The sequence below is a fragment of the Lithobates pipiens genome, unplaced genomic scaffold (genome assembly GCF_037356315.1).
Source record: "Lithobates pipiens isolate NorthernLeopardFrog02 unplaced genomic scaffold, aLitPip1_a1.2 Scaffold_19, whole genome shotgun sequence".
In the NCBI taxonomy this organism is placed as follows: Eukaryota; Metazoa; Chordata; class Amphibia; order Anura; family Ranidae; genus Lithobates; species Lithobates pipiens.
The window spans coordinates 64,371,288-64,380,871 of record NW_027507764.1 but is presented as its reverse complement, the minus strand read 5'-3'; the positions used below and the strand labels follow the sequence as shown (position 1 = coordinate 64,380,871).

At 42.4% G+C, this 9,584-nt stretch overlaps 1 protein-coding gene across 1 annotated transcript; it reads left to right on the top strand.

Moving 5' to 3' along the window:
- The first annotated feature begins 863 nt into the window (after positions 1 to 863).
- Positions 864 to 4,579, top strand: FZD1 (frizzled class receptor 1). Its single transcript, XM_077490831.1, is given in 7 exon segments — positions 864 to 1,047; positions 1,049 to 1,219; positions 1,221 to 1,389; positions 1,392 to 1,696; positions 1,698 to 2,387; positions 2,389 to 2,439; positions 2,441 to 4,579. Coding segments are annotated over 7 exon segments (1,653 nt in total). The 5' UTR covers positions 864 to 1,005; the 3' UTR covers positions 2,666 to 4,579.
- The last annotated feature ends 5,005 nt before the right edge of the window (positions 4,580 to 9,584 follow it).

Here is a 9,584-nt window from a genome sequence, read left to right as displayed (position 1 = left end):
TGAGAGAGAGAAAGGGGTGAGAGAGGGGGGAGGGTGAAGGGGGTAAAGAGGGAGTGAAGAAAGGTAAAAGGGGATAAAGAGAGGGGAGGGGGGAGGGGGAGTGAGAGGGAAAGGGGAGGGTGAGGGGGTGAGAGGGAGAGCGAGGGGTGAGAGGGGAGGGTGGGGGGGTAAGAGTGATATGGAGGGTTGTGACAGGGAGAGCGGAGGGTGAAGGGGGTGAGGGAGAGCGGAGGGTGAAGGGGGGTGAGAGGGAGATGGGGCGGTGGGAAAGGGGAGGGTGAGGGGGGTTAGAGGGGTAGGAGTGATATGGGGGGGTGAGAGGAGAGGGGGGTAGGGGTGATATGGAGGGGAGGTGAGGGGGTGAGAGGGGTAGGAGTGATATGGAGGGGGAGGGTGAAGGGCAGAGGGGGGTGAGAGGGGTAGGGGGGTGATATGGATTACTCTAGGTGTGTAGTGTTTGACAAGGCACAGTGGGTCCCCCTTCCCCTGGGCCCCATTTGCCCCGCACACTTCTGTACACTGGATGACGCTAGTGCACGGGGTGAGTCGGGTGTGCCCAGGCACAGCTGGCACCCCCCTCTGCGCACACCTATGAATCAAATTGTATAGTGTATGGTCAGCTTGGTTTTCTCCTAGAAAGGTGCTTTTTCCTAATCATTCTAAGGCTAAAGGAAAACTCTTCATTCTTTTCATGCAGAAGGGAAGAGCCGCCCTGCCCGAGCCTCGAACCGGCGCCGATCGGTCAGGGAAGAGTTGTGCGAGGTTCCCTTACTTCCACATTACAACTTCGCGTCGGTTTCAAGGCTCCTCCCTCCCAGCCAAGAGGCGGGCAGCGGGGAGCCTGGAAACAGCCCAGACGAGTTGAAGGATTGACACAAATGGTCAGAGAGAGTTGCGCTCCGCTCCGGTCTGCAGTCCGCGGGAGAGAAGGAGCGCGCACACCGGATCGTCCGCCCCGGGCCAGCTTCATGCTGCTGCACTGTCCTGGCGAGGGATCATCCCGGCATGGCACGGCGGGACTCCTCTAAACTTTGCAGCCTGCTGGCGTTTCTTCCTGCCGCTGGTGGTGTCGGTGTCGGCTCAGTATAATGGGGAGAAAGGCATCTCCATCCCGGATCACGGCTACTGCCAGCCTATCGCCATCCCTCTGTGCACTGACATCGCCTACAACCAGACCATCATGCCCAACCTGCTGGGGCACACCAATCAGGAGGACGCCGGGGCTGGAGGTGCACCAGTTCTACCCCCTGGTGAAGGTACAATGTTCCCCAGAACTCAAGTTCTTCCTGTGCTCCATGTACGCCCCGGTGTGCACCGTGCTGGAGCAGGCTTTGCCACCCTGCCGGTCCTTGTGCGAACGGGCCAGGCAGGGCTGCGAAGCTCTCATGAATAATTCGGCTTCCAGTGGCCCGAGAGCCTGCGCTGCGAAAAGTTCCCGGTGAACGGCGCCGGCGAGCTGTGCGTGGGGCAGAACACGTCCGACAAGGGAACCCCCACCCCAGCGCTGCCCGAGCTCTGGACCAGCAACCCCAACATCAGATCCCCCTACCGGGATAAGTTCAGCTGCCCCAGGGCCCTCAAAGTACCCGCCTACGTCAACTACCACTTCCTTGGGGAGAAGGACTGCGGCGCCCCCTGCGAGGCCGGCAAAGTCCACGGGCTCATGTACTTCGCCCCCGAGGAGCTGCGATTCGCCCCGCATCTGGATCGGCATCTGGTCGGTGCTGTGCTGTGCCTCCACGCTCTTCACCGTGCTGACCTACCTGGTGGACATGAAGCGCTTCAGTTACCCTGAGCGGCCCATCATATTCCTGTCCGGGTGCTACACCATGGTGGCCATCGCCTACATCGCGGGCTTCTTGCTGGAGGACAAGGTGGTCTGCAATGACCGTTTTTCCGAGGACGGCTACAAGACAGTGGCCCAGGGCACCAAGAAAGAAGGTTGCACCTTCCTCTTCATGATGCTCTACTTCTTCAGCATGGCTAGCTCCATCTGGTGGGTCATACTCTCCCTGACTTGGTTCCTAGCTGCCGGGATGAAATGGGGGCACGAAGCCATCGAGGCCAACTCCCAGTACTTTCACCTGGCTGCCTGGGCAGTACCAGCCATCAAAACCATCACCATCCTGGCGGTGGGGCAAGTTGACGGAGATATCCTAAGCGGAGTTTGCTTCGTTGGTATCAATAACGTGGATGCCCTGCGTGGATTTGTATTGGCCCCACTTTTTGTTTACTTGTTTATTGGCACGTCCTTCCTCCTGGCTGGCTTTGTGTCCCTCTTCAGGATTAGAACCATCATGAAACACGATGGTACGAAAACGGAAAAGCTGGAGAAGTTGATGGTGAGGATCGGAATCTTCAGCGTCCTCTACACCGTCCCCGCCACCCATCGTTATTGCTTGTTATTTTTACGAACAAGCCTTCAGGGAACAATGGGAGAAAAAGTTGGGTGAGCCAGAGCTGCAAGACCTATGCCATCCCTTGCCCCAGTACCAACCACCCCCCCATGAGTCCGGATTTTACAGTCTTTATGATAAAGTATCTCATGACTTTAATTGTCGGAATAACTTCTGGCTTCTGGATTTGGTCAGGCAAAACGCTTAACTCGTGGAGAAAGTTTTATACGAGACTCACCAACAGTAAACAGGGGGAGACTACAGTCTGAGGGCTCCTGACCTTCAACTCTTCCTTTTTTGTACAGTGTGGGTTTTTTTTCATGTAAATAATAGTTGTAACATTTTGTAAGTATATTTTGTATTTAAATGACTCCAGACCATGCCTTTTTTTTAAGAGAAAAAAATAAAATGCAGAATGTTTAAACTCTTCGGAGGTTCTAAGGCTTACTAGGTCTTAGATTTAAAAAAAAAAAAAAAAAAAAAAAACTATTTGGTTTGTTACGCCATCTGCTTAAAGATAAAAATGCTTTTATTTTTGAGAGGGGGGGTTCTTCACAAACAAGGACTTTGATAGCACTTGTAAGCAGATTTTTATCTTTTAGCCTAATAAACAAAAAAAAAACTTTTGGCCTTCCACAAGCTTTTGCACCATGACCTTTTATCAAGTTCCATTCTTTCTTTTTCTATTTTTCTTTTTAATTTGGGCTCTTCGCTTGCAGACAGTGTCACCACAATCCGACAGCTCCTTATCCTTTCATAACTAAAGCTTGAAATTTAGGGCTTCATAAAGCTTTGCCATCAGAATTTTTTTTATTTATTTTCTTTCCGATTTGCCTTTTTCCTTCTCTTTTTTTTTTTTTTTTTTTTTAAGGAGAAAATATGTAATAATTTAATACAAAATACTTTATCGTTAAATTTTTGCTTACATTTTTTATATTATTAAAAATCCTCAAATATTTGCATTATTTTTTAAGCTTATAACACTTGGAAGATAACATTTGAGCTCAACATGGATTACAATTATTACTTATTTAGTTTTTTTTTTTTTTCTAATAAATATTTTTAGATTATTATTTTTTTCTTTCTAGTAGAGCTCACTGTGTAAAAGCACTTTTCTCTGCCCCAGTAAAACTAGTGACTCTCCATATTCTCATTCATTTCAAGCTGAAAGTTGATTCTTTTGTTAAAAATTCTCCGAGGTCCGCCTTTGTTTAACCTTGTCAGCTCCTGATACAAATCTTGGAATCCCCATTTGGCAGAGTACAGATTGATTTAACTAAGTAATTGCCAAAGTGGGCACAGTTAATTGTGCTGAGGGTTAATTAGACAGCTAGATAACAATAGGCTAAATGCATGTATTATTTTTGTCCCCCTTTTTCTTTCTTTCTTTCTTTTTTTTTCCCTTCCTGCATAGCAGCGTGTTTATAGCAACAGGGCGTGGAGCAAATTTTGCTGTGGAATGAATGCAATCTTGCTTTGTATGTGGTTAAAAAGCTTGTAATGGGCGCTTTAAATTGACTGAGTTAATACAGTTATTAAGAGCCATATAGTATACCACAAGGTGTTTTTATTTTATTTATTTTTTTCCTTTTTTCTTTTCTTTTTTTTTTTTTTACTCCTACTTTGAACCCCACATAAGCTAATCAACTGTCTTGCATATGATTATTTTATTTCAATAGCTATTTTATTACATCCTTCTTTTTTTTTGTTTTTTGTTTCAAGCCTTTACATTTTGCTATAGATATCTACTTTAGGGTAATCCCCCCCACACCACCACCACAAAACCCTTTTAATTCACCACCAGACGTTCTGCTTGCTCGGTCTCCAGATTTCAATATATATTGAGTATGTCTGATTTTTAGCTTCCTAAATGTATATTTTCATGCCCTGGAAAAATGTAGTGTGTTTTTTTTTCCAAATAAGTATAGTTTTTTTGTTTTTGTTTTTGTTTTTTTTTGCTCTTCAGAAGATCATTTTATATTTATAGAGAAATAGTTTATATATGCATATATCATTTTTTTAATTTCTTTGCAATAAATACAAAATCAAGGGACTGGTTCAAAGTGCCTTCTTTTTACCTTCTGTTCTCACACACTCAGAACCCCAATATTGATTTGTGTTCTTAATTTTATTTTTATTTTTTTACAAAATCAGGCATAAAACAAATAAAAGTGTGACATTCATTAGTTTACTTTATTTTTTTTTCTTGCTTGAAAATGGAACATTTTGTTTCTTGTTTACTCAAAAGCTTCCCTTTGCTTTTTCATGTGACAATAATAGAATGGTCATACTTTACAAAGCTGTTTATGTAATTTTTATCCTTGAGTTACCTTTAAAAATACACCCCATCTATTTCATAGGGAGACGTGTTTTCTTCATGTGTACCAATTCTGCATATCTCTGGACATTATTTTTTTAAATCTAATATAACATTCTCAAAATTGAACTTCATAGTCATATTTTACAGGGATGTTTATGGAGTTTTAATCCTTGAGTTACCTTTAAAAATACACCCATCTAATTCATAGTGATTTGTTTCTTTGTTTGTAATAATCCAACATGACTATGGATATTTTTTTTTAAATATAGCATTCTAAAATTTTACCCCCCCCCCCCCCCTCAAAAAATAATAATAATAATAAATCCCTTGTTAAATATTCCTTTCAAAACAACATTATACCTATTCACACATAAGCTTGCTAACAAACAAAAACACAAATGTTGAATGTCAGACTAAATATCAAAGTAGAAAATATAAACAAGCAGTGTGGTCAAGCCATCTATTGTGGTTATAATGATGTTTATTTAATGCTTTTTAAAACTGATTTTGTAAACCTCAATTGTGCAGTTTGGAAACTGGTTTGTCGAGTTTTTAACCCTTAAAAGCAGACCTTTAGAAAAAAAAATATAAGAAAAATAATATATATATATATATATATATATATATATATATATATATATATATATATATTATTTATTTATTTTTTTTACAGACCAAAAACACAAACAATAAATAAATTAATATATAAATGTATTTATTTATTATGTTTTTGGTCTGTAAAAAAATACATTTTTAAATAATTATTTAATCTGTAGCTGTTAATTTAAGATATATTATTAAGAACTGGTATGGAAATGATTTTATTGCTAATAGAAGACACTGGCACTCTAAGCTGACCTTTTCTTAGGGAAGGATACAGAAAGCTGTACCCTTGCTGGTTCCTATGATCAGCACCCTTGTTTTTTTGGCCCGGTTGCATAAATGTGTTGCATCAATAACTATGTTTACATGGTCTCCTCCAGCTGTGAGTAGTACGCTGCCTATACTCAAAATTGGCTTTTTTGTGACTGAAGCTGCTGGAGGAGGCCTTTGGCCCATCCCTATAAGCTCTCTCCGTCTCCTCCTCTATCTTGAAATCCCATCAGGCCTATAGAGTGAAAGTTTGGCTGTAGCACCATGGCCTGGGGGGACAAGTGCCCCTCAGGCTGGTGGAATTTTAAGAAGTTTTGAAGCTTACAAATTGAAGGTTAGCTGCCAGTCACAAAGCTCGTGACGGTAGGATATTTTTGGAATGGTGGTTGTCAGTCACGGCAACGTCAACAGCGTCAGGGAAGCTTTTCTGTAACAGAAAAATCTTGAGCAGTAAAATTCCATTAATTGATTTGTTACATATTTAAAGACAAATTTGAGATTATTTAATAATAGTGCAGAGAGCAGATGTGTGTAATTAGCCATGGCATGTAAACAGAAATCTTTTACCTAGTTGTGTGTATTTTTAGAGTGCGCAGCTTGCGTAACCATTATAATATTTGAATGTCAGTTTTTTATTCTTTTTTTTGTGTTAATGTGAATTAAGCTGGCCATATAGCATTTTTTATTTTTATTTTTTTGTGTTAATGTGAATTAAGCTGGCCATATATAATTTATTTATTTATTTATTTTTTGCTCATCCTGCAGGCTGAACTAAAAAAATTTAAATAAAAAGATCTGACAGATTCCTCCATCTCCATTATCCAATGGGGATAGACAAATCTGCAGTGCCGGTTACTGTTTTCTGACAGCCCTTGCCACTGGCAGAAAACACTCCTGTGACCTGTTTTTAGCAGACAGCGGGTTGAACCCTACTGTCAGCTGACGTCACAGAGCCAGACCAGGTTTGGGCAAGATCGCGACAATGGAGTTGGGTTCCGCCCACGTGCCCGCACTGGTACCCAACTCAGGCTCTCAGCGAGCCTGGACCGGCCGTTCCCGCCCCCTCCACAACCCAGCGCTCCAGTGTGTAAGGAGGGGGGCAGAACATAAAAGTCGGTGAGTGAAAGTCAACAGCTCTCTGCTTGGAGTCTTATAGGCACTGGGGAATGTCCGATGCTGCATTCACCTAGGTAAGTATCATTGTAAAATAAAAAATATTTACTTTTAGGGTGAGTTTATGGGGATTGGAGGGACTTTCCAGAGACCAATGGCCCTACTTGGATAAGGTGACCATTTTTTAAATTATAGAGTGGAAAATCTGCTGCAACTTTGCATGGTAGCCAAGCAGCTTCTAACTTCGGCTTGTTAAATTAAAAACCTGGAAGCAGATTGGTTTCTATGCAGAGCTGCACCACATTTTGCACTCTCCAAGTCAATCCTCATTTCTCTTTAAATTCCTGCTTTTCCATATTTTCACAAATATAGTTTATCCTTATTTTCAGGTTTTTACCTTATTGATGGTTGTTTGTGCAACAAGCCGTATGGTTAGGATCCTAGCTGAACAAATGGCGAGATAAGACTCACTGGCTACATAGTTCAATTTCAGCCACTCCGAGAATAATAACAGGCTGGCACTCAAGAGGGAGGAACGCTGTGACATAAGCCTCACGCTGCTTTCACAATGAGGTGGCTTTCAGGCGTTACAGCGCTAGAAATAACCTCTAACTAATGCCCGAAAACCACCTCCCCATTCATTTCAGTGTGACTTTTCACTGGTGCACTTGTGGGACATTCTGAAAAGTCCTGCAAGCGGCATCTTTGGGTGGTTTAGGTGCTTTTCTTTGGCTGCTAGCAGGGGGGTTAAAAGTGTCCCACTAGTGGACGAAAAGCGCCGCTAATGCCGAAGTGTGAAAGTAGACTTAAAGTGGAGCTAAACCCTACTATTTTTTTGAACCAAGGAAGCTGCCGTCATCTTGGCCTCTGATCTTCAACTGCCTTGATGCTGCACATGTGATCAGTTATGACACCAGCCAGTTCATGGTTTGACAGTTTGATTGCGAGCGCAACCAATGTGACAGTTACATTCCCGAAACTGTTTTTTAAAATCGTTAAATTGATGGGTCTAGTTCCGCTTCAGGGTGTGTTACTCCTAAATTGAATAGGGGAGATTTACTAAAACTGGAGAGTGCAAAATCTGGTGCAGCTGTCTTTGGTAGCCAATCAGCTTCTAACTTCAGCTTGTTCAATTAATCACTTGCCGCATGCCGATATACGTCGGCACAATGGCAGCAGTGGGCAAATGGGCATACCCGAACGTCCCCTTTTTAATGAATGAATGAAATACTTGTATAGCGCACAATGCGAACTGAATCGCCTCTAGGCGCTGTGGCGAGCTTTGATCATCTGCTAAAAGAGGAAGGTCTTGAGTTTTTTCCTAAAAGCCAGGTGATTTTCTTCCAGGCGGATGTTGATTGGTGATTGGTTTTAAGAGCTGGGGCTAACAGGGGTGCACACCTGCCGCATAGAACATGACCCTGTCCGTGGGACTGGTGGACTCGATGTTTGCCGGTCTACTGGCGAGCCTGTCACGGAGCCGCAGAACGGGGAAGTGCCTACGTAAACAAGGCATTTCCCCATTCTGCCTTGTGTCATGATAGAGATTGCTATCATGTAAGTTGAAGCCCATCCCCCCTACAGTTAGAATCACTCACTAGGGCACATTTAACCCCCTTCATTGCCCCCCATTGGTTAACCCCTTCCCTGCCAGTGTCATTTACACAGTAACCAGTGCATTTTTATAGCACTGATAGCTGTATAAATGACAATGGTCCCAAAATAGTGTCAAAAGTGACCGATCTGTCCGCCATAATGTCGCAGTCACGATAAAAATCACAGATCGCCACCAATACTAATAAAAAAAAAATTAATAATAAAAATGCCATAAATCCATCCCCTATTTTTTAGACGATATAACTTTTGTGCAAACTAATCAATATACGCTTATTGCGATTTATTTATTTTTTTAAACAAAAATATGTAGAAGAATACATATCAGCCTAAACTGATTGAAAAACTGTTTTTCTTATATATTTTTTATTTATTATAGCAAAAAGTAAAAGATATTGCGTTTTTTTTTCAAAATTGTCGCTTTTTTTTGTTTGAAGCCAAAAAATAAAAACTGCAGAGGTGCTCTAATACCACCAAAAGAAAGCTCTATTTGTGGGAAAAAAGGGACGTCAATTTTGTTTGGGTGCAATGTCGCATGACCGCGCAATTGTCAGTTAAAGCGACTTGGGCTGTATCACAAAAAATGCACTGGTCAGGAAGGGGGTAACATTTTCTGGGGATGAAGTGGGTTAATCTTTGAGAAGGAATCCTGGAAGCTGTTTGGTTTCTATGCTGAGTCACAGCTGAATTTTGCACTCTCCAGTTTTAGTAAATCAAGTGTAAAGTGCATCCGAGACACGTGATGTTGGCACAAGCTGACAATTGTTGATTTGGGGATCCACCCACAGCCCCCCGAGCTAGGGGGAGAGTATAGGACACCGTGGTCATGTGACCCCTTAGAATATAAAGAATAAAGGTTACATGCAATATAAGATTTTTAGACAATCAGCATGTCTAACAAGTATGTAAGCATTGCCATGATGTAGATGACAAATGTTAGATTTTCAAATATTGTAAGCATAATTGCTGTGCAACACTACTAATCGGGAAGCACAGCTTGTGTATGTAATGAACAATTTTAGCTGCTACATTGTGTATATTTACAAATAGAAACAACGTTTTTAGAACACAGAGCCGCACGGGGCTTAGCAGTCAGCACTTTTCATTTGCAGCACTGAGGCCCTGTGTCCGCCCTTGTACGCACGGTCGGACATTCCAACAACAAAATCCGTCGGATTTTGTCCGAAACTGGTGCTGCATACACACGGTCGGACAAAGTTGTCAGAAAATCCGATCGTTCGTAACATGATGACGTTATTTAGTTATGA